General features: G+C 42.6%; 2 protein-coding genes across 2 annotated transcripts; one reads left to right on the top strand and one right to left on the bottom strand.

The window, feature by feature from the left end:
- Positions 1-15,723: 15,723 nt before the first annotated feature.
- Positions 15,724-16,516, bottom strand: MRPL36 (mitochondrial ribosomal protein L36). Its single transcript, XM_049830536.1, has one exon. It carries the CDS (start codon positions 16,466-16,468, stop codon positions 16,145-16,147), a length of 324 nt encoding a protein of 107 aa, XP_049686493.1. The 5' UTR covers positions 16,469-16,516; the 3' UTR covers positions 15,724-16,144.
- Positions 16,517-16,610: 94 nt separating this feature from the next.
- On the top strand, positions 16,611-23,978 carry NDUFS6 (NADH:ubiquinone oxidoreductase subunit S6). The gene is made up of 4 exons (XM_049830535.1): positions 16,611-16,832; positions 17,729-17,782; positions 21,800-21,922; positions 23,832-23,978. Exons 1-4 carry the CDS (start codon positions 16,626-16,628, stop codon positions 23,895-23,897), a joined length of 450 nt encoding a protein of 149 aa, XP_049686492.1. The 5' UTR covers positions 16,611-16,625; the 3' UTR covers positions 23,898-23,978.
- The last annotated feature ends 267 nt before the right edge of the window (positions 23,979-24,245 follow it).

Genomic DNA, 24,245 nt, shown 5'->3' with positions numbered 1-24,245 from the left:
GGAAGTCACTACCCAGGAGGAAGAAGCAGAGGCAGCGCAGGAGGCGGAGGAGGAACACCATCACCCCTCCCGCCACCAGCGTCGTCAGCCTCGATCCGCTGATCGAGGCCATGCAGCGCTTGACTATAGGCACACCACCAAACGCCGTGCAGGCCAAGCCTGTCTGCCCTCCAGGGAGCAGCCGCAGCAGCGACACGGGTGGCTGCCCACCTTGGCGTGGGACAGCACGAAGCCGGTTCCTGCAACCATCAAAGGGGAAGGCACCTCTCAGGAGCCTGAGGAAGGACAATCGGCAGAGGAGGAGAAACAACAAGAACATCCCTCCTCGTGCCAGGAAAGCGATGATGGCCTTCGCTCACACAACCATCATCATCCAGTGCCCAGCTGTGGGCACGTCGGGGAACAGCATGGGGCCCCGGCGTGCCCATCTGGCGAGGTCCAGGCATTGACAGCCCACCAAAGGATGAGGTGGAGCCCATGGAGGTGGCTCCACCTCAGTGAGAACCATCAAAGGCAGTGGGTGCACCTGCCACAGGCATCACCTGGCTGCACCCCAGCCACCCAGGCTCCTTTACCACACATGGTGCCAACACCATCGCAGGAGTGCCCGGCCAGCTCCCTGCTGGCGGCCCAGCCTCTGCACCTTCTTGACTGGACAACAACAAAAAAAACCAAAACAAAACAAAACAAAAAAAAAACCTCTTGTGTCCTCTCTTATTTCACACTTGGGCAACTGCGCCTGAACTCCTGTCACACCTCCCGCTCTCTGTCTTTGAGCAGGAGGCTCTTTCTAGAAACTTTCCGTTTGCGGGCCCACCCGCGCGCTTTGGCTGTGCCTTATATTCTGGGGGGGGTTAGGCTGTAACATCAAAAACTTGATACTAGTCTTTTAAATTAAGTAAAATTGTCATACTTAAAGGTACCGAACCCTAGGAATTTCTCGTTTCCAAACTATCGGTCTCAGTACAGTACCAGCTAAAGTTACGGAGATCATTCTGGGAGTTACTGACAAACACTTGAGAGCCAATGCAGTCGTTGGTCATAGCCAACACGAGCTCACAACTGGAAAGTCCTGTTTAACTGAAAACAAGCTCCGTGGACTTTGCGCAGGCTCACCTGCAGCATCTCCCACCACTAAACAGTTCTTTTGCTCTCAAGGGTTGCCTGGGCCCTTCTTCCCTGTCCCCACCACTGCCCCTCGTGAAGAGCTGCCACCTCTACCGCACCGAGCCCCGAGCAAGGGGAGGATAGGAGAGGGCCTGGGTTCCATTGAGCTGCTGCCTTTCCCAGGTGGCAAGGGGCATCCCCATGAGCTCTCCTGTCTTCCCCAGGTGGCAAGGGACACCCACAACCTTGCGGAAGTTTTTCCCGCTACCACTTCAGACAATCCCTAGCATTCGCCCCAACTGTGACCTGAGGCACACCGACCCTAGCATCTGCCCCTTGCGTGGGATTCGTCCTGCTGAGCACAAGGCAGTGGTCCTCACACCATACAGGAGTTCCCTCCTCCTCTCCATGCCTCTACCATATGGATGCCGTGGCCATGGGCCTTGCTAACGTCAGGGTAAATGGCAATCACTGCTGTCCCCTTGTCCCGCATGACAGTCACCTCCTCAAAGCAAGCCTCGTGGTCCCATGGAGAGGTTGTCCTTGCTGAAGCTGTGCTGGCTCTTCCCTTATGTCACAGTGTCCTTCGTGTGCCTCCAAGTGATCTTTTGGCAGATGTCTGAGAAGGGCGGGTACTTCTTCCTGGAAACCTGATGGAAGGCTCCAGTTCAGGAGCTGCCTCCGCTTATTCTGACAGAACAGGAGAGGTCTTTCTCAGAATGGGCAAGCAAGAGACCACAAAAGCGGTGCGAAGCTTCGTCCTTCGTACTAGTATGGAGAGCAAAGGTCCACCTCAGACTGAACCCACCACCCCCTCCATGCCCCAAGGACCACCCTCGGAGGCCTCCGACAGGCTCCTCGCGTCCTACTGGCACTGCAGCCCAAAGGATGCCAGGTCCTCTCCTCCCCTCTCCCTCAGGGCTCCGTGCAGAGGAGATGGCACCTCTCCACACTCCAGGGGCAGGGCTGGGTGACGGGAAAGAAGGGCTCCCACCACACTTGGCAATCAACAACTCCTTTCTGGAATGCTGGCAGACCTCGCGCAGGCTGCCTGGGCCTCTCTTTCTCGTTGGCGGGATCTTGGGATGCTTGGCCCCTCTCATTATTATTTTTTTTCATTTTAATGTATAGGTTTTGTCTTTATTTCAAGGGGAAAGGATGGGAAATAGGGAGAAAAGTGAACATTTCTAATATTTTAACTTCAAAGAAGTGTTGCTAAGATATTTTTTGCCTTGAATGAGTTTTATGTTTCTTGACTGTGGATGGAGTCATAAGATTTGGGGTCAATCAAGTTTCCGAAGGAAGAGAATTCCACATTAAGGACACTATCTTTCTCTTTGCTTGAGAAAGGCTTTTAACGCTTCTGTACTGTCGACTATAAAATATGGAGCAAAAGGGTGGGAATATTTAATATACTGGAGCTGAAACTAAAACCTGGACAATGAAGCATGAAATGAAGTATGCCTGATATCACAGGGAAAAAGAATTAACAAATAGGTAAGACAGAGAAAGTGTGTAAAGGAACAATCTTTATGAATAAAAGGACACTAGGATGATTGTATCTTGAAGAGGACAAAATTAAAGACAGAATACATTTATGAAGAAATAGGTTACAGCATGTGTAATCATCAGAACACTTAAGGATGTATCATAAAAATCTCTTTTCTCCTTTGAAGTATTTCAAAAGTGATACATGGCTGGATTGGATGAAGAGCACTGAGCGCTTCAGAGGTGTAGGAATTTAAAGTATTATAAAGCAATTAATTACATTCATTACACTGCGCTGCCTAATAGTATTATATACTTGCCTCTTTTGAAGGAAGGACGCTCTTCTGTTTCCAGTGACAAGCTTTCTAAGGAGAAACCATAACAACAAGAGAAACATAAAGAGTTTCTATAACCTTGTAATCACACATGTCATACACAATGTACTATTTTCCCTCTTTATAGCAGAAATGGTCAGAAATAATATATAGTAGATGCTTCAAATTATGTTTTCTGTGACAGAAGTTAATTCTAAAGTAAGTATTCCCTGCAACAGAAACAGAGAAAACATTTTTACATGTCTATCATTTGTCCTTAGAGGACACAAAACAAATATGTTTTTTAAAGCTTGACACTGGTATTATTCTGTGTGGCCTCCGGCTATATGCTTTTTCCAGTTTGTAGAATTGAAGGGATAAGAAAACAGCTTTGCATTAAGAGGAACACATTGTACAGGTTAATCATAACCATGCAGAAATCAAAATGCTGCCAACAAAATAATGGCGTACTAGTGCCAAGGGAGTCACCAGGATGACTGTGAGGGAAGCTGTGGGAGAGTAACAACTCCTTTGCATGTGTGGAAGTATTTCAGGCATGTGCTTCTAAATTAATTATTGATGTGGCTGAAACAGAAGTTTTTACTACTGTCGACAATAGCAAATACTCGTAAAAATTTAATTGGCTAAAAGTTAATTTCAGTGTTCCTCAATCATGAAATGCATTAATTGAGAAGAGCCTTTTCTTAAGATGTTTAAATTTTAAAAGGAAATAAAGCAAAAAAGCAGAATCAGGCAGGGGAATTTAACAAATGTAAAAATGTTGACAGAAGTGAGAGTCATTACTTAGTTAATATTGTATCAATTAACCAAATTAACCATAGTCCCTGATGAGAACTAAGTAGAATAGCATAATTTTCTAGTTTGACTCATTCACATTATACATTATGTGCGTACATTAGTGTATACAAATCAGACAAACTAAAAGGCAGTGCCACATAAAATGTGGAAGAATCAGACAAAATAGGGTTTGTAAGGATTTTAAATGCTCTAAATCCATTAAATAATAAATAAATCATATGTTGTACTGGTGACAGTTGCTACTTTTCAAGGAGAGTAGCCAGTCTGCTCGCAGCTACAAGCTTTCCTTAGGCTGCCTTAAGAACATCAGAGAATCACTTGCCTATATTCTAACTAAATAGCATCCCAAGCCATTGGTAGAAGCACTTAGGGATTTTCAGTTTAACTAGTTAAAGTATAACTATAAAAAATAAGAAAAGTGAACACGAACAAATTCTTTGTGAAGTTGTGTGACATCAGGCTGAGACTGACACAACAGCAACGATAGTCTTTTTGGGTAATACTGACAATGAGTTTTTAATTCAGCATAGTTGAATAGCATAGTATAGCCATATTTAAATAATTGAAATGGAAAACTACATATATTATTGGGGACCAAGGCTTGTAAAATATTTTCTCTTCACTTACTGAGTTTATATTTTTAGCCCTGAGCATGTAACATCCGAGATGCTGTTGGAAAGAATCTTCAGAGGGGACAACATAAAAGATAACAGCATGCAATTTTATCACTGGAGTAACAGGACAGCCTTTAGTTCCTTTGGAATATAGGGACTTGTGGGTAACCCAGGAAAAGCTCATCTATTTGCTATGCTGGCCAAGCGTCTGAACACAGCAATAAACTCACAGAAATACCTGAGAAGACCACTGGCCCTCTAAATTCCTCCTATGAGAAACTGTGTGGTGAAGCTTCCTTTGACACTGGTATGGAAACCATGGAGGAACGTAAGAGAAAGCATTCACAACGCTATGAGATTCACTGTAACTTCTGTATTTCCTCTTTCTGGACAGCAATGAGAGTGAACCACTTCAGTGAGAAATACTGCTGGCACACAGGCTCATTTGATGTTGTTGTGTCACCACTGTTTATTACATATGGTAGCATCCAACAGAAAAACATGTATAACTGATTTTATTTAGTTATTTTAGTATTAACGGTCATAGATAGGGGTGTTTCTTAAAAGCTAACAATGCTATCATTTTTTTACTGAACTTCCTCTGTTAAAAAGAAAATAAAAAATATTATCAATTGGTAAGGGCCAGCTTTTAGCTCTGAGCTATAATTATTCATGAAAAAAATGGTTTGGATTAAACCGTACAGGAAATCATGCTAAGAGCATTTCAGCTATGAGGTTTACATAGATAAAAGGCACTCCCCTCTAACGCTGTATTGGTTTGTCACAACTATGGTAGTCTATCAGGTGCCACAAAGCTCCTTCCCATTGTAGCTTATTCAAATTGATTATCACAATGTACTACAGCAAATTTGCCCAAAGCATACCTAGATCACAGATGGGTCCAAGTCTCGTTCACTTTCATCCTACGGTTTTTGAGACTTGCACGTATATTCATTTGTAAGAGTTAAAAAAAATCAAACAATGTAACAAACTACAAAAGAAGAAAAATCAATGGACAATCTTTTGTTTGTGCAGTTTTACCAATACCGATAACATAATATTGCTATAACTAGATCTAATCAATAATATTATCCATTGAAAATAAACTACATACAGTGTGAAGTTTGGGGGTTTTAGGAGTAAATTTTTCTACTGTTCTTATGAAAAGGCTACAATATATATAGCCAGTGGCAAAAGTGTTAGGCAGTATGTGTTCCCGTTGAACTGAGGCTGGATTAGTTATTAAAAGGAAAGTCTTCTGAAGGAGCTTATTTGTACAGAAGCTCAAGATTTGGTCTGAAAAGGCTGCTTCATGGGTTAATGTATTCACCTATAAATAAAAGCAGTGACAGCTCTCCTGTCAGTACATGCTGATGGACGGTTCCTTTTTCCACCATTACAGCCTTGTGAATGTGGGAAAATTAATTTAAGTGGTAGTTAATTTCTAATGAATTCCATTCAAGCGGTTAATATGGTCCCTTGATGTTATGGTAACCTTCATGGATCATTGCATTATGTAAATAAATTCTACTTTATGCTGGTTTATTAAAAAAAAAGGAAGATTGGTGAGTCCAGTCAAACCTTCACGTATACAAACATGCATAACATTTCTTAAGAAATCACTAAAAATTGACTGTTTAAGAGGAGTACACTTGATATCCTACAAAGGATGCCATTCATCTTTATAAGACATCTCATTTTTATATAATTTTGGTAGGATCATCTATTATTTGGAGCTGCGAATAAGAAGACTTTGGCAAGGAAACCCTCTTCACTTGAAATTGTATTAGAAATGCAGCTTGTGTGTCCTTGAGGGACTCTCCAAGCCCTTAGATCAGCTGTTTTGCACAGGCGTGAATCACTGGACAGGCTTCGCACATCCCAGCTCCCACCTTATCCCCTCTTCTGGGGAGGGACCTCTGACAGGGTGTGCTCTGCAGAGAACATATACATGGCATCTTACTCCTCGAAGTCACTCAGCTTCTTCCCACTTACTTCAGTGGGGTTGAGGTCAGGTTGCTATTTTACTGAAATTCTAAAATCTTTACAAAAAAATAGTGTGCAATATGTCTTTTCAAATATTAATGTATTTCAGTATCCAAATTCACATACCTGCACCTTTTGAAAGGTAATGAAGGGTTCTTTTTACTGTGTCATACATACTACTTGAAGGATACAAAAACCCTTGTGTAAGCACAGAGACTTCTATGGTGTATGGGTTGGGTGGCTAAGAAACACCTGCAGTTTTAGACACCCCTGGTAGTATGTGTTGAAACTAAACTTTTCTTGTCCTCCTTAGGAATTGCGTACACATTGGCTAGCATTTTCAAGGCACGCTGTTTTCCTTTGTGAAAACATGACCCCTTATATATGTCTACACTTGGGGGCGGTGTGGGAGGAAAGACAGCAAAATAGCTTTTGCTCTTTTCTGTTTCAAACAAAAAAAACCAAACCCAAAACATAAGTTGTTGTTCAATCTTTTGGTAGCCTTACGCCATCAAACCACTTGATGACAGACAACAATTAGTGTGTACCTAGGCATAAATACATTACAGCAGCTGGTCCAGATAACTTACAAGGAGACTTTAAAGAGCTGGCTCAGGATATTTTTGGCCGATTGATTTCATGCTTTTTTTAAAATACTGAAACAGCAGCAGTAGAAAGCAAGTACCACAAGCTTGTAAGCTAAATTCCACAGTGTAAAAGAGTTTTGATATGGAACAAAAGTAATGATGTGAAAATAAACAGAAAACAGGATTAAATGAAACACAATGTAGCATGTGTACATCATGTCAAACGAAAGCATCTTTGACTTTTTTCTAAAAAGGAAAATACAGTAGATCTAATCTATCAGGACTTCAAGAAAACGTGACAGTTCATTTATGAAGTTAATCAAAACAGAGAAAAGGAGGATTAGCTGATGAATTTAAGGTTGGTAAGGAAGTGACTAAAAGTGAGGTGTTGGATGGGTGTGCCAAAACCCCAAACTTTTATTGAGAAGCTAGTTGCGTGTCTCTTCTGATCTGTCACAAAAAGTGGGATGTTCAGTCAAACGTGCAGGCAAGGTAGCAATAGGAAACCAGCATGGGCGAAAATATAATAATAAAAACACCCATGAACTGAATGAAGGAAAGTAGGCTGCTGGCTACTTGTAGGACAAAAACCTGTGCATACTGGTATCTCAAGTAAAGATGCTGCAGCACTAATATAAGCTGGCCCACGACTTGTTCAAAGGCAATCCTAAAATACCTTGGGTGAGGTGTGTTTCCAAGAAACACAGAGGTAGTTATTCATCTGTCATATTGGCAAACCCAGAAATATCTGGGAGGACAAGATTGTATAAAATATTTCAGGAAAGATTAACTCAAAAGGTGTATGGTGTAGCCAATAATGTCTAAGAATGTATGAGAGGAAATGCTTGTAGGCAGAGGCAATATCTTTTATTAGAAAATTGAGATAGTTGGAAAAAAAGCTGGTAAGCTTTGGGCATACGTGAGAAAGACTTGTATACCCAAAAGCTTTCCTACTTCTTTCTAACTATATCAGTGATCTAATAAAATATATTACCTCTCCTTACAAACCTTATCTCACAAATTCAAAAGTTACACAAAAGAGCTATTAGGATGATGAGAGGAACAGAAAGTCTGCTTCATGAGAAAAGACTAAAATTACTTGTTTAGCTTAGGAAAACAAAGATTGAGAAAGGACACGATAGCTGCCTAGAAATAAATATCAAGCAGGTAAATTCCCCAGGAACAGAAGTGCTATTTAACGTAAAAGATAATGTTGGCAAAAGTATAAACAAGTCCCGAATAAATGTAGAGCTGGAGTTAGATTTGGAAGAGGAGGGAAATTCTACACTATCTTTCAAAGAGCGGTGTTAGCAAAAGACACTTAGTTTTCAATGCAGAACTTAATGAATTTATTTAAATGATTATATGAAGTAGTTGCCAGAATAGCAGGGAGTTGGAGTTTATGCATGTATATTGCCCTTACAACTTTTTCCAATGATGGCCATTCTCCCAACGAACTGGCCTAGAGCTGGTTGTGACCATACCATTCACAGGCAGCATCTTTTAAAGTGCCTGGAGACACTACAACTACATAATGCTTAAGGAGACTCCAAATGCTGAACATTTCACAGGCTTTAACACCAATGATCTCTACCTTGGCCCCTACCACTAGCCCCACCAGCACAGCTCTCCGACCTACTGCTCATGCCATACACAGTCATTGTCTGATTCATGCTTAGCACCCAACCACACCACCTCTCACTGTGAGCCTTAATCTGGGATGCTTTTAGTTTTGCTCTTCACTTTTTCAAGCAGCATCGAGGGATGCACCCAAAGCTCACCAGAAAGGATCTTCCACCACAATCTCCTTGTCTTTCCTTGCCTATTTTCCCTCCTAACCCCTCTTTGAACATCACACATTACAAATCCTTACAAAAATAGCATTTCCTTACTATGTGCCCAAGACGATGAGATGGGTGATTTGCTGCCTTCCATGTTTGTGCTTCTGTTGATGACGCCGAGGATGTATGCTGCATGCAGAAGACCATGGTATGAAGTAATGTGAGACATCAAGGCCAGCTGAAGTAGTACCGGAGGCCCGGGATGGACTGGAGGAACCAGCTATACTGTATATGAGAATAAGCCTAACTAGTCCAGACACTGAACAGTTTCTGGGTTTTCTCTGAGGAAAGAAAGCATCCTAGAAGCTGTCCATCATGCATGCAGGCCAGATGATCCAAGTGAACAAGATCCAGGATTAAAACCACAGTGATTCAAACTGACTCGTGAGATGTCTTAAGTTTCAAAATTCTAAAAAAAAATCCTAATCGATATATATATGAATTAACAACTGCTTGAGTAACAGATGTCAAAACGTAACTGCAAATGGGAACCATCATGAAATTTGAATGTCTTTCGCTGTGGTTTCAGGGGTATTAGGACAAGTAATAGATACCCTGTGGATTTTTTAGTGATTTGGGAGTGATATAGATCAACCACTGATAAATTCAGGGTAATAAAAATCAGCAAAGTAGTAATAATGAGAATGAAGTCATGGGGAAAATTTTATGCTGCTCAACACACTGAACCTACTCAAAACAATTTTGTTTTGTTACATTCAAATGCAAAGTCATACATCTAGCAATCGGGCATTGCAGGAGCTACACCTGCAGAACAGAAGGCTGTGAAGTGTTAAGCAGTGTAAAGCTTTTACTGGCCACAGAAAACTGACAACAAACATGAACTCCATGGAAAGCTGTAGCAATAATGCATTCTGCAGGTGAAGGAAGCAGAAGCTTGGTGAGTGCAAAATTCAGGAGCATTTTAACTTCAGTGTTCAGCATCACTAAGGTTGATTCTGTCTACAGTTACTGTGTTTGTATTTTTAGAAAGAAATGTGGGGAGGGTACAGGAATTAGAAATATCGAAAGGCTAGAAAAAGTATTTTATAGTGAGAAACATAAAATGTTTAATCCGATTAGCTTATCAAAAGACTAAAGGGTGATGCAAATTTAGTGACTCTGTACCTTCTGAAGAAAAAAAATACAGGACCCTAACAATGAAAGGCATGGCAAAATTCAGTAACTGCAAATTAAAGCAAACAAGCTCACCTTTTTAACAGTGAAGTGACAGTATTTTGGAACAGACCCGTAGCTGCATGACTGGCTGCTCACCTATCCACTACGTGATCTCTGGCTGCAGCCCTGTTTTAGGTTTCATGCCTTTACCTCTGGTAAGACAGAATTCTCTGGCCTTCAGATTGAGCCCCGGTTCACCATTTCATATTTACTGTATTGTCACTCACTTAAATACATCAAATAAGTTCCCTTTTTGTGACTACGCAATTCGTGACCAGGATGAATGACCAGACAACTTTCTTAAAACCAACTTGTTATTTAATAGCAGGATGAGCATTCGAAGAAATACAATGTACTTGGTGCACAATCTACATGCAATGGTTCTTATCTAAAGCCTGAACTTCCTATGAAAGTGATCTATTTTAGATATCTCAGTCACTGCTTTTATAAAGAATAGCTTCCTAGGTTATTTTCTTCATAGTGATGAGTCCCCTTTTAAACCGTACAGACTTTGAGACTGCTTGTTCCCAGCCTTTTTCTCATTTAGGCACTGTCCATTCCAATCTTCAATCCTGTGCAACAGAGAGGCTTACATCATTCCCTGCCTGTTCCTTTGCTTACTTTCAACCACTAAATGGAATCAATGTATTTTTTGGTCAAACAACTTCACAAAGTTCACTTTTCTTTCCTTTTTGCACAACGTGCCACATAAAACCAGGTGGCTTCTTGAAAAATACTGCTCTTCTTCAACACTGTATTCACATTTTCAGACAATGGATTTCAAAGTCTGATGCACAAACTTCTAGGTGAAATGGTGAATTTTCCATTTCTGGAGGCAGGTGGATAACTCCAGCAAGTGACAGCTTTATCTTGGGTGCCAATATTCTCCCCATACCCACTTTCATCATTTTTAGATCAGGTTCAATGTCTTCCCTGTGATGAAGCTCTTATAAAAATTGCTGCCTCCACTACAAGTGGGATACGGAGCAATAACAAAACTGCTGCAGTTTATCTCCCAGAGGTATAGAAGTAAAACACCACCACTTACCTAAATAAACTGGGCTGTAAAGTGTGACAGTTCAATAACAGCTTCGTGGGCAGTTCAGCTACTCCTACAGGAAGACAAATTCAGTCCTGCAGAGCAGAGGAGACCAGACAGGTGAGGGCATGACCCCTCATACATGCGGTGAGTTAAACTGTCCCAGGTAGTCGGAAAGAACCCAGCCCCTTCTCAGCCTCTGGCACTAACGTTCAGCCCCCCTCAATTTAAGCTACTGGTACTAATTTCAAGCTCCAAGTTAATAATCTGACGAGCTGCAATGGAATGAATGCCAGTATTTAAAGCTATGATCAGCCTTGTTAAACTGAAAAGGACTACTGTATCCTTAATTTGCACCTTGAAAGTAATTTGACAGTTTTCAGCAGCTTATGTCAAGGTTATGTCCACCCTTGCTGATTCAGAACTTTAGAATATGGTGACACTGCAAATACAGGTAAACTAGCTTTGGTAATGAAACCTCTCTAATATCAGGTGCATGGAGCTCAATGAAACCACAGAGAGACCTTGGTGTTACAGAGAAGATATTGTGAACAGTGCCTGCCACAGCATGTTGTGTCCCTTTGCACTGTTAAGCAAATAAGAGAAAGCAGCCTGCGGCTCACTTTCTTTTTCCTTGTTTAAGAGTATTTATGGTTTTGTTTTATTTTTCTTGTGAAATAATACTTCCAACTTTTAATTCTCCTTTGCCTAGTCAAGTACTCATGGATATTACAGAAGAGCCATCTACTTCACCTCTACAAATAAAGGAAAGCTTTTGATTGTTAATACTTTGCAAAGGCATTTGCAATTGCTCTTAAGGTTTGCTCTTTCTTGTGCTTATTTTTATTTTTTGTTGCTTACATACAGGGTAAGATAAAATAATTGGAAAAGTAACATGGTGTCTACAGAACCAAAAAATAGCTATTATTTTAACTGAGCCTGGGAAACTGACTTTGGTGGTGTCAGAATCTGGAAAAGTCCCGTCAGTCACCTAACTTTAGCACGTACCACCTCGATCCGAGCAGACAGAGCTCCCTCAGTACTACAGTCCCCAAAGACTTCTCCCTCACCTGTCATCATCGAGGAGCTATTGTCCTGAATTTAGCAACCAATACCGTAATTACCATACACACAACCACAGACAAAGTCTGAAAATCATTAACATACATGAGCTCTACGATTTATCCTCCAGTTGACCTAAATACATCTCTACCTGTTGCATATCAGGAATCTGATAGTCTCATTCCCTAAAACAGTTCTGAGGAGTTAAACAAGTTCAGTCATTCACAACTGCAAATGATTTTCATAACTGTATGATGGAGACAGTCACAGGAAACATCAGCTGTCACGCTCCTACTCCACCATGGGGATTTAAAGAAGAATGAAGGAATCCTGGAAGGGGTAACCTAGACACAAAACCAGCAGGAAACCAGAAGCTGAAAATGTAACTGGAGCCCGAGTCTTATTTCAGTTTTCAGTGTATGGATTCTTCTTCCTGTGTTATCGGGTCCTATCTCCCCCCAAAACCATTTTACATTCTAGCTGTGCTCTCCTTATCATTCCCCTCCCTTTCATCTTCTGCCCACACAACATCCATGGAGGGGGGAGAAATAAAAAAGAAAATGCATGCAATTATGGAACTAATACAGATTGGCTTTTTTAGCACTCCAGGACTAAATTTTTGGCCTGGGTAGCTTAAGTAGCAGTTGTGTACCCTATCCTTTGAAAACAGTTGTTTAAGTAGCACAACATTCAGAAAGTCTGTAATGAAGGATGTGAACTCTTAGCTACCAACCACTAGGCTACTGGCTGACATTATATCAGCTTCTCATTTTGTAGTTGTTGTAAACAAACTTAAAAAAAGCATGCATCACCACCAGCTCTAGTCACCTTCCTCACATCATCCAAATTACAGGAAGCTATAGAATCTGTTTGGTTTTTTTTTTAGAACGCCTCCCTCTGTAACAGTTTGTGGACATCAACTGAAAAAATGTACTTAGAAGTGTGATACTCAGCACTCCTGCCTAACAGATGGAGAAACTGAAACAAAGGCAAAATTGTTTTTTCAAGATTATACAGCAAGTCAATGGCAGAGTACAATTACATTTCAGAGCCTTCTAGTTCCTAATCCTATAATCCTCTTTCCAAAATCTATTAGCACGACCAAATATGCTGTTTCAGTGATGGCTGTGAATCCTCCATTCTTTTGAACGCTTCACCCCAGGTAGCACAAACATGCGTTGTTCAGATCACGACACACGAATAATTTACAGACATATTAAACATTTGAATTCAAACTACTTCACATCTCAAGTTTCTGACTAGCAGCACTAAATTCAATGGCTTTAATTGTGAAACAATTTTTCCTAATTATAAGGTGTTGAAATAGGCTGCTGAGTCAGCACTATATAAAAACTTAAGTCTTGGGTTAAAAGTGGAGATGAAAACATAGAAATTTGTGCCCCCCTCTGCTGTACAGTAATCCTATCCCTAAATTTCACTCCCTGTTGCCGAGTGTACGCTGTAGTTAAAAGGCACCAGCCTGGCATGAGTAAATTTGTCCCCAAGCCCCACACACTACTGCATTCAAAAAGTCTGGCCAGAGATTGACTGCTGCTCCTAGCCCTGGCAACTCATACTAGCAGGTCTCTCTCTTCACCAAAGAGAAGTTGCTCTTTGGCAAGTGAGCCCTGGTTTGAACACCTCCCCAGCAACCTGCCAGCACGATTTGTCTTGTACCAGAGAGCTGCCCTTTTTTCTGACAGAACCAAGGGGCTAGACGAACTGTTTGGGAGGCAATAAGACAGCTGCCAATCAGCTTTCCTAAAAAAAACACCCCTGCATACCCTCACTTCACCTGATGGCCAACTCATTCAATCCACAGCTCAGTCCTTGCATAGTCCTCATCATCCTCCAGGAAAGTGGATGGGCCTGGAAATCACTGGGTTTTCCGGACATACATACACTGCTTACCTTGTGAGTGTAGCTATTGGTACACCTTTAAGGTATCACAGCAGTTCAGAGCGTACAAGTCTCCTCTTCTGCCAGAAGAAAACACACAGCACACACCTAGAAATGTGTACCATTAACTCTGATCTGAGAATCAGAGCTTTTCTGCTTAACTGCAAACCGTGTTAAAGGTGTAAAACTTTTCCAAGGTCTTTCTATGCTTACATTTTATTTACATGCACAAGCTACAGGTATTTAGAAAGTAGAAGCTCTTATTCATGAGTGCCTACATTTCAACCAAACCTTCTGAAAGTAGAGCAAGTTTTCCACTACTTCAAGGTTCTTTGGCTTTGAGGAGGCTTTTATATTTTGAATCAGTCTGTCTCTCTTTAGTTAGATGAAGCTAGCCATTTCTCTCCCCTTCATTGCCGTGAACTTGTTTGGTGTCCTCAAAGATGGATGTATATGTTATTAACTAATCTCCTTCTCTCTCTCCAGACCCACATTTCCAGTGATGAGACACATGAGTGAATAGACAAACTGCCCAACACATGGGAAGCAGTCAGTAACTATTGCCTCTGGGTTGCTTAGCCACAGTTTTCCAGGCTTAGCTTCTCATTGTCCATCAAGCACCTAGTAAAAAAAGATGTAATTATAAAAGTTACCGAAAATTTAAAGTTGTAGGATTATAACTGGGCAGAAAAGGTCTTCAAGTCATCAATGTTACAGCAACCCAAAACACAGTGCTCAACCAATTTCACCTCTTCTAAGCTGTGGACGCTCTCACAGTACTCTGGCAAACTTGTAGCACAAACTTGATAGTTGTCCAGAAGTTTATTTTGGTACCTTCTGTTGAGAACTTGCAGTTCACAAGACTGAACACTCCTGCCTCAAGCATCACCATATTCACAAGCATGAGGAACACCTTTGGGGATTGTAGCAATTTTGGCTAATTGTAATCCAGGTACCAGTCCATTAGAGTTTGCATTCAACAGCATGCTTGGCTACGTGACCTCTGAGGCATTAGTGTTCCCAGTTATTCTCCCCACACCTCTATTAGGAGAGAGCTGTTTCAAGGGACAGAGGAAAAGTTGCATTAAAAAAAAAAGGGGGGGGGGGGGGGGGCTAATTCTAAAGCCTCCCTGATTTATGTGAGTGAGCCTGAAGCTTTGCATAAACTTAAGGCAAATTAGCTGGAATCTGAAATTACTATTTTTATCTTCTTTGTTGTAGACACCTACACAAAATGGTTTACAAACTCCACCCAAAAGGCAGTGATTCCTAGGTATTGTCTTTTTATTTGGGTTAAGGTTTGGGAAACCTTAGAAATAGTAGGTACCTGTAGAATAGTAGGTACACCAGAAACGTTAGAGGAGACTTCTCTGAAGGAAGATGAGGCTAAGAACACTTCTGAATACACTCTGAAAGGTCAATATACCATTAAATGACTTTAGACACTAAAAAGTGTGGATTACTTTGTACTAATTAAAATACCACCATCCCCCCTCAAAACCCACCATAAGCAGCAAGGGTTATTACATTGGCATTACTGAAGCTACATGGGATTATGTCTGCGCAACTCAATAGTTAAAAGAAATTTTTATCTCACCTATGAGCCAAGCCAAAAGCTAGAACATTTCCTTTCGATGCAAGATATTTCATATTAATTTGCCACTTGAGAGGGGCACACCTGAGCTTGCAACTATTGGTTCTGTTATCACAGCTTTGCATATTTGGGCTTTTTTTTTTTTTTTTTGTTAAGAAAGATTCGTTGTATATTGTAATAATGCACAATCGGCAGCGTTTATTTTCATTTTGCTTTAATGAAACACAAATGGATCTCGGAGTCCCAATGACTCAGCTTTGCCCTTACTAACTGAAGAGCGAGGTGATTTTAAGGCTTCACGGCTAAGACGACAGGAGGTCCCGAAAGCTGTGGCTTCCCACTCCAGTCCTCCCCATCCACGGTCCGAAGTCACGGCAAGGGCCGCCAGCAACTTGACTCGCTCTCCGTCAGCGCTAAGACGAACCACCCTCACCGACACCATTTTGGGATTCGCGTCCCCAGCGGTCAGCTCCCGAGGGTCACCCGGGGAAGGGGCAGCGGTCCCAGCGGCGGGGAGGCAGAAGGCAGGGCTCCGAGGCCCGACGCGGGGGAACGCCGCCCCTCCGGGGCCCCGCAGCCGCCCTCCCAGCCGGGACGAGGCTCCCGGCGGCGGCGGGGCTACAGCTTTCGCTGCTTGTGCCGGGGGTTGGTCTTGCAGAGGACGTACAGCCGGCCCCGCCGCCGGACGATGAAGCAGTCCTTGCACCGCCTCTTCAAGGAGGTTTTCGTCTTCAGCCCCGCCAGGAGGACGGCCGGCGGCAGCAGCAACCCGGGCGGCGGCGAGAGGGCCGGCAGCGAGGCGCGGGGGGCGGCCGCCCCGCTCCACAGCGGCGGGGCCCGCCTCACCGCCGCCGCCCGCCACCATGGGGCCAGGGAAGAGAAGGGCGAGCGGCCCAGCGAGCGGAGCGGCCCGCCGGCGACCCTGGTCAGGAGGGACAGCATACTCCGAGCCCTACGGGGACAACGAACCGGTGAGGATACCCGCCCCGCCCCCCCAAAGCCCTAACGGAACGCACCGGGCACTGACCGGCACCGCCGCCGCTCCCCTCTCCCCGCCGCAGACCGGCCGCTCAGCTCCTCACCTCAGGCGGCCCCGCGCATGCGCGGCGAAGGGCGGGCGACGGGCTGCGCCTGCGCCCGCCTCGGCGCGGGAGGGGGTGTGTCACGTGGCCGCCTCAAGATGGCGGCGCCCGGCGCGACCTTCCGCCTCTTGCTGCCGTTCCGCCCGCTTGCGGCGGCCGTCGCCGTTCGGGCCTACGGCGTGCGGGCCTCCGGTACCGGCGAGCTGATCACGCACACGGGGCAGGTGAGAGCGTGGGGCCGCGGTAGGAGGATGGAAGGCCCGAGGGTCGGTGCTGCCCGGGAGGGTGGGGGCGTCCGGGCCGCCTCAACCGCAGCGCCGGTGCCTGCGGGGAAACCGCTGCCGGGGCTGCGAGCGGCGCGTTGGTGAGACGGGGAGCCGAAAGAATCTCAGTAGAACGGCACGTCGCTGGTGTGCCGCTTCGTTTGCGAGGCGGTGTGGGAATGAACGCTCTTGCGTGGTACGTAGGCGTAAAAGTACGTGTGGTGTCGGAAAAAGAGGCTTGTTAATTAGGAAGAGGGTCATTAGGCGTGACCAGGCGTTGTGGTCTGAACCCAGGGTTTGACACAGCTGAGGAGCTGGCAGGTAGGAGGTATCCTTGTGTCAGTGCCGCCTGAATCCGTTTTACCTGTTCTTTCGTGTAAAAAAAGCGAGCGTGTGAGCTGGGGAGGCTCGCGTAGTATCTTGTGGAGATGGGAGGGGGAGGGAGATGTGGTGGAAGGGCCTCGCTGTGGTTACTTGACTCGAAAATAAAAAAAAAAACAAATATGGAACTTGAATTTCCTAGTTTAGTTCACCTTCCAGATGGCAGTGTGGGATTGAGGAACAGCGTCGTTAAGTAATAAATTTTGTGTTCGTCTCTATGGTCAGAGCTAAGGCTTCTGTTTACTGGATTAATACTCCCCCTCCTTCTTTTCTATTTTCCAAACTAAAATTTATTTTCCTGTGTGAGAGAAGCGGAAACTACTTTTTCTGTGCGGTACATACTTGTAAGATGATGGCAATACTTGAAACCGAGGAAACGATTTAAACTGTTTAGTCTTGACAGTGCTGAAAGCCTTTGTTTTCTTTGTTTATGGTCACTGCTTTTTAAATAAGACCAAGTTTATTTTATACTTTAGGTATATGAAGAAAAGGATTATAGAAGAGTTAGATTTGTTGGACGTCAAAAGGAGGTAACTCATTCTACTTTTACTCACGGGAGAGGGGGTGGTTTCTGGTTTTTTTTAATACCTGATATTGATGTTCTCAACTTGATTGTCATTTAAAAAAACAACCAACTAACCAACCAAACCCCAAAACCAAACAAACAACAAAAAAAACCCCTACCAAAACCAAACTGGTTCTGATTTTGGGATTTGTTGTGTCTTTCACTATGGTGAAAAGTCTTCTTTTAGGACAGCTTATAGTAGCTTCTGTGTACCTCCCTACTTTTGGCAAATTTGGAAGAATTCAAGACTTGTCCTATGCCTCTTAAGTGCTTACTTACATTTAGGCTGTGGAAGTTGTAGGTATTTGAGCATCTTAAACTTGCACCACTCTTTGTTTTTAAACATGTGTTTTAAGAAAATTTAAGCATGTTTTTAGTGCCATTTGAGTTCAGAAAAATCACATAATTAAATGGTCTGCTGAACTGTGCATCTATATATCTGTTTAAATGTGTGTTTTGAAGTTTAATTTGCTTCTGCTTAATTAAAATCTTGATCTTTAAGCAAACCGAATTTTTAATGAGGCTACTTCACTTCCAGAGCCTGGGAAGCTTTTGCTGAAACAGTGATGTGACAAATGAAACTAAAACTTAGAGTATTCTGAAATAATAAAGCCTCAAAGACAAAGTCTAGTAACAGTAGCATCCACCAAGTGTGCTACTGTGAAGTTATTTTGTGGGCCTGTTGCTGCTGCTGCTTATCAATAGAGTGGGTGTGTGAAACTAAGTCCTTTAGCACTGAATTCTCTCTAATGATCGAGCAGCACAGCTTCATGAGGGATCTGCTGGCCTTTCGGAGAGAAGCAGAGATTGTTTCAGCTAAATTGTCATCCTTATGCCTGAGTGTCTGACTAGTGTGTTAGTGTTAATGCTATAAATGCGTATGTACAGTAGAGGCCTTAAATATATGGTGCGGTAGACTTTTAATGTAGTTGTGTGTAATTATTTCCTTCCTAAATTAATCTGAACTAATTATGCTGATTTCTGAATTTCCACATTGAGTTTATCCGGCTGTATCACAGATGCAATTTAATTCATGCTGTGTGGCAAAAATGGGGATTCTACATAGGAAATAGTTAAATGAAAATGTCACTTAAAATGCTGAAGTAGTTTACTTCTGGGAGGATAGTGGCAAAGTAGGTCTTTCCTAAATGCAGTGCCTGTTTCTGTGCTACTTCTGTAACTCTGTAGGAAATGCTCCTTAAGCCTAATTCTCCACAGGGTATTGGTCCCTCTGATGTGCCTTTGCCAGCAGCTGATTTCAGACTCTCTGTGGTGAGGAACACCCAGGGTTTTCAGTTCAACCCAGTTTCTCCTTCTCCAGCAAAAGACAAGCTTTAAGTCTGCTGAGCAAGGTTTAATGCTAGGTTTTAATTGTCAAATTGGAGCAAAACCTACATGTTAAATACTGAAACCATCCTCATCTGTGCTTATTAATGGGATCTCTCTGTAGGGGCTTTGCCATTATTCCCCAATGTGCTTCAGCTGCTAGCATTAGGGTTTCACAGCTGTGTCTGCAGTCTGAGTGTTGACTTGTTTCTGAAGCTAAAGCTAGCCTGCAAAGTGGGTGACTGTATGTTCTCGGTTGCTTCTTCTCTTCACCTTCAGCATGCTCCGGGTGGTCAGGTGTGCCTTGTGATCTGCCTGGTCCAGCCGTGGCAGCTTTCTTCTCTGGGGACGCAGCTGCTGGGTGCAGGTGCCCTCAGTGAGGATGTCTGGGTGCTGCAGGTGGCCTCTCCAGGAGGTGGCCAGGCCTGGGGGCACAGCCCAGAGTATGTGGCTGTTGTCCCCCTCAGTTCTGCCAGCCTAACTGCTAATGAAATCCATGTGTTTTAGCTAAAATCACTGTTCTCTGCACTGGATGTGCAGAACCAGGGGACTGGTGCTCTCTGGCAAGGGCCTAAAGCAAGTAGCTGTGAGAAGACTGAACATGGCAACTGGTCTTCTGCTGCAGTCCAACTAGGGTCATCCTGCCCTTGTACAGTCCCTAAGGTGCCATAGGACCTACTTTGACACTGCCGTTCCTGCTTTGGCTCTACGCTTTCCCTTGGGCTGGTGCAGCAGCTGAAGCTGCAAGGAGAACTGACCTCAGCGTTGGTCCTGTTTAAATACAACCTCCTGCCTTCCCTCTGGATCTTTGGACCTGGGTCGATTCCAAGTTTGGTTTTATCTCTCTACCTCCCAGACCATGTACTGGCACAGACAAGTAGGCGGAAAGAAGCAGCAATGGCATTGTCAAACTGGCACTATGGCCAGGAAAAAAACTGATCGTTGAATTATGCGTTGGGCAAGGTGCGTTTGGATGTGCTGAGGGAAATGGTCCCTTCCTGCTAGCTACTGCTGTGCTTTAAATGAAGGGACGTGATGTGACTGAAACAACTTCTTTTTTCCTCACAGTTTTTCTCAGTCTCTGTTTTTTTTCTGGCATGTTTTCCCTGCGAGTTCCTAGATTCTCTTGTTTAGTAGGCTGAACCACAGACAAGTCGTAGCTGTACAGTGGATGAGAGGTTCTTGCTTCCCCTCTCTCCCCACAAATACCTTTGTGGTTAAGAAATGTTGGGAAGAATGGAGTTCTGCTTCTGATCTTGAAGCAGAGGGGCATCATGGTGCTATCTCCCTCCTTCTTTAGCATGAAATGAAGGGTGCACCATTTTGAGCATTATTAAAAGCAGCAGTAAAAATCCTTGCAGGTTGGCAAAGATTACATATGACTTGCGGACACAGGCCCCAGGCAGTGAAGTTCTTGATGTTGCTAATTTGCTTCAATACCAAAAGTTAATTTTTTGTTAACTTTATTTAGCTATCATCTTCTTTGGATAAAGAAAATGCAGTTGTTGGCAAAACTGATTTTTCCACTGCTGTACCAAAAATGCAAATTTGGGGGAGATTTAGTTGGAGGCTTGGTGAAAAGTCCTAAGTTGTTGTATGCTAGAACTGTGCAAAAATACCATTGTAGTTCTCAGGGATTCATTTAATGGACACTTAGCTATCTTGTTCCTAAGAATCTCATCTTCATTCAAATACCAACATGCTTATGAACCTTATACACAGAGCAGCATATCGATAGTGCCTTCTTTGGGTGTGCATATTATTTTATATTCTTGTGTGATAACATTGCCTTTGAAAAAGCTGGTCCCTCCTGGAGCAGGTTTGTCTGAGGGGTAGGGATGGTTGTCTGCTCAGTGCTGGTGCAGACTGGGTTGGAAGAGGCTGGTGTGGATGAGGAAGGAAGGTGCTGTGGCTGGGTGCTGTCGGTCCTGCTGAGGTGCAAGCTGCTGTGTCGCAGGCCTGTCTAGACCTGAATACGTTTGCCAGACCACGTAGATGTGCTCTAGGAAAAAAGCCAAACTTACCAGGGATGTGTGTATTCAGGAAGTGTGTATGAGATGGATTTACAGAGTGGCATGGTGGCATTTAGAGTTTTTTTGTTTTTTTTCTAATGCCGAACAACTTGCATTTCTGATTGTTGTTACGCACCATGTTTGTGTTTTCCTGAGATTCCTATGCAGTGATAGAATAAGGTGCCTGGTGAGAGGCTCTAAATTACCAGCAGTTGTTTTAACTCACTCCTGACCTTACTTGTCCCACCATTATTTTTGAGTTTTATCAGCAGTGAGTCTTTTACAATTTTATCATGTAGTTGCTAAAGCACAATACAGAGGCAGTGTCAGTTCAATATCTTCTGTTCTTGGCTGCTTGTTCCTGCTGACCTCTCTGCTGATTCTGCTTAGGTCACTTTGTAAACCTGAGCACTGATATGGTCTGTGTATCAGGGGAAGGGGATTACTTTTTGCAGAGTCAATGTGCTTAGTTCACTGATCTGGCTTATAGCACAGCCTTAAGAGTTGGTGGAGCAGATGGGAGGAAACATATGCAGGAACTTCTCAAAGTGGCTGCAGTGGAACTGCTTGGAGAGACGGTAAACAGCACTTGCTTTCTGTTTGAGTGGGGAAGGTATCTGAAAGCTTGCTTTTTTCTCTTACAGGTGAACAAGAATTTTGCAATTGATTTGATAGCAGAGCAGCCTGTGAGTGAAGTTGAAAGCAGAGTGATATCATGCGATGGTGGTGGTGGAGCTTTGGGACACCCTAAAGTATACATAAACTTGGTAATATCTTTTGATCTGTGTATGGCATGCTTTGCTTGTTTGTAAGAGCCTCTACTTCTTGGCAGGTTAATTTAACAAAGTAAAAGGATTAACCACCTGAGGTGTTAATCTTATTTGGTGCTTAATATAAAATTAGGATTTTTATTCAGAAGAGCTACAGCGTTTCCATTTGAAGTGATGAGGTATTTCTTGCGCTTGATTTTGATTGGTTTGGGGTGATCTTTTTTTTTTGGGGGGGGGGGGGAATTAACTACAAATTAATATGAACAAGCATTGCCTTACGAGCAAAAAATAATATGCCTGCGGTGTTTGGAGAAACTTACTCTAATTATTTAAATGCCACCATGTAGATTGAGAATACATTTGCAATATTCTTAGGAATATGCAATTTATTTTGAATCCTGTGTGTTCAAGAAAAACAAACCAAAACTCTTTCAGTCTTTGGGAACCTTGGTAGTTCTGAAGATTTAAAGTTTTCATCACAGTCAGAGAATCAGTGAAGAATAAATGTCCTATTATCTCCGTATTTACCCTGACAGCAGTGATAGTTTCCAGTGTATTCTTATTCTGGAGAGTAAGAATATTGAGGCTACTGTCATATGACCTCGGTGGAATCAACAATGACCTGTTGCTTAGGTAGTGTTCTTGAGCAGACCCTGACTGCAGATGTCTTAAAATCTTTGCTTGCTCACTTAAACTGACGTTTGCTTAATACCCAAAAGAATGGCAGGGGAGAGCTGATGTCCTTTAGTGTCAGTGTTGTTGCAACTCCTAGCTATAATCACAAGCATTTCTATTTTGAACAAAGCAAGCACTTTATGATGATTCATTTGACATTATTCAAACTCAAATGCTTGGAGGTTCTAATTTATAAAACTTAGGAAGCTTGTGTTCTTCAGTTAACTTCTGTAGAACACTGTTGATAAGTTGCATTTATGTTGATTTGTTTGGCCTGTGCCACACTCTTCTTGAGGAATGCTTTAATTTTTGTGAATTTTGAAACCTTTTTGTGTTAACAATCAAATTACAAGACGTCTGTGGGTTAGTTCTTGAAAGCCAATATCTGCAAAGGGAGAATGGTATTAGACCAGCTTGTTTCCCCTAGCCCTAATAATTGAAATCCAGGCTTTTGGGGGTGGAGGGTAGTCTGGATTTTTTTTACTTCTAATCCTGTATCAAGGAAGGGGGAACCATGAGTTTACTTCATTTCATGACTGCAAATAGTCATGTTGTTAAATAACAGAAGATACCTTAGTGTTTATGTAACTCTTGGCTATTTTTGTGTTAAGGAGGACTACAACAACAGCTTGCAGTCAGTCACACTTCTAAATTTAAAAAAAAAAAAAGTATCTTTTGGGGAGAAGAATAAAATTTTATACAGTAGTAACTGCTACTTTTCTATAAAACATTTTCTTTCAGAATTTCCCCTAGAATCCTACTGAAATTTCCTCCTTCCTGCAACTAACTCTGTCAGCTTGCATTACTGGCCAAAAATCCTTGCCTTAATATAACTTGGAAATGCCAAATCCTATTCTGTATTAAAATAATTGTGGAATTATCTTTTCAGAACATTGGAACAGATATGACCGAACTGACTTAAGATGTCCAGTTCAGTAAGAAGATCCTTTATTGCTGAAGAGATGTCACTTGGCTTGACTTTAAAATTATATTGTTGAGATTAGGCCTAGTAGTTAAAAGGCTGGCAGAAGGGAAACTGCATAGGATACAGAAATCAAGCACAAACCTTATACCATCATTCTTACTTCCAGTGTTTCAAATAAGATTGAACTCTGTACTTCAGCTATATTGATCTGTTTTAAGATGGCACATATAAATAAGAGAAGATTTCTAATTTCTGGAAGTTTTATAAAGTGAAACTAGCAGCTGTTGTATTTTTATATTTTTGCAGGACAAAGATACAAAGACTGGAACATGTGGCTACTGTGGACTTCAATTTAAACAGAAACATCACTGAAAGATTATCCCTGCATGCTTGCAGATTTCTGTTCAGATGTTAACATTTAACTATAAATAAACAACATATTTAGAAACCCAAGATTACTGTTTGTGTTTATCTTAACCATGGAAAGTCCAGTCTGTACCTTTCTAAAACCCAGCTTGTTGGGTATTTGAGAGCTGAATAGTATTACAATATCTGCTTTGTACTTAATTGGTTTTCATGGAAAAAATGTCCTGCCTTGTTTGGCAAATTTCTTATAGGCTTGGAAGGGGTGTTTGGCTGCAGCATAAGTTGGGTTTGTACTGGGTAGATTTGTATTCTTTTCAACACTAAATTGGATGTAAATGTTTACTGGGGGATTAA

This window comes from Accipiter gentilis, chromosome 27 (genome assembly GCF_929443795.1).
Source record: "Accipiter gentilis chromosome 27, bAccGen1.1, whole genome shotgun sequence".
NCBI classification, from domain to species: domain Eukaryota; kingdom Metazoa; phylum Chordata; class Aves; order Accipitriformes; family Accipitridae; genus Astur; species Astur gentilis.
The sequence above is the reverse complement of the archived record's forward strand: the minus strand, read 5'-3'. Positions and strand labels throughout refer to the sequence as shown.

Coding starts and splice junctions, on each gene's coding strand:
- MRPL36 (XM_049830536.1), bottom strand. CDS start 16,468: ATGCTGTCCCTCCTGACCAGGGTCGCCGGCGGGCCGCTCCGCTCGCTG.
- NDUFS6 (XM_049830535.1), top strand. CDS start 16,626: ATGCGCGGCGAAGGGCGGGCGACGGGCTGCGCCTGCGCCCGCCTCGGC. Junction 16,833..17,728: donor TGATCACGCACACGGGGCAG/GTGAGAGCGTGG, acceptor TTTATACTTTAG/GTATATGAAGAAAAGGATTA. Junction 17,783..21,799: donor TTGTTGGACGTCAAAAGGAG/GTAACTCATTCT, acceptor TTTCTCTTACAG/GTGAACAAGAATTTTGCAAT.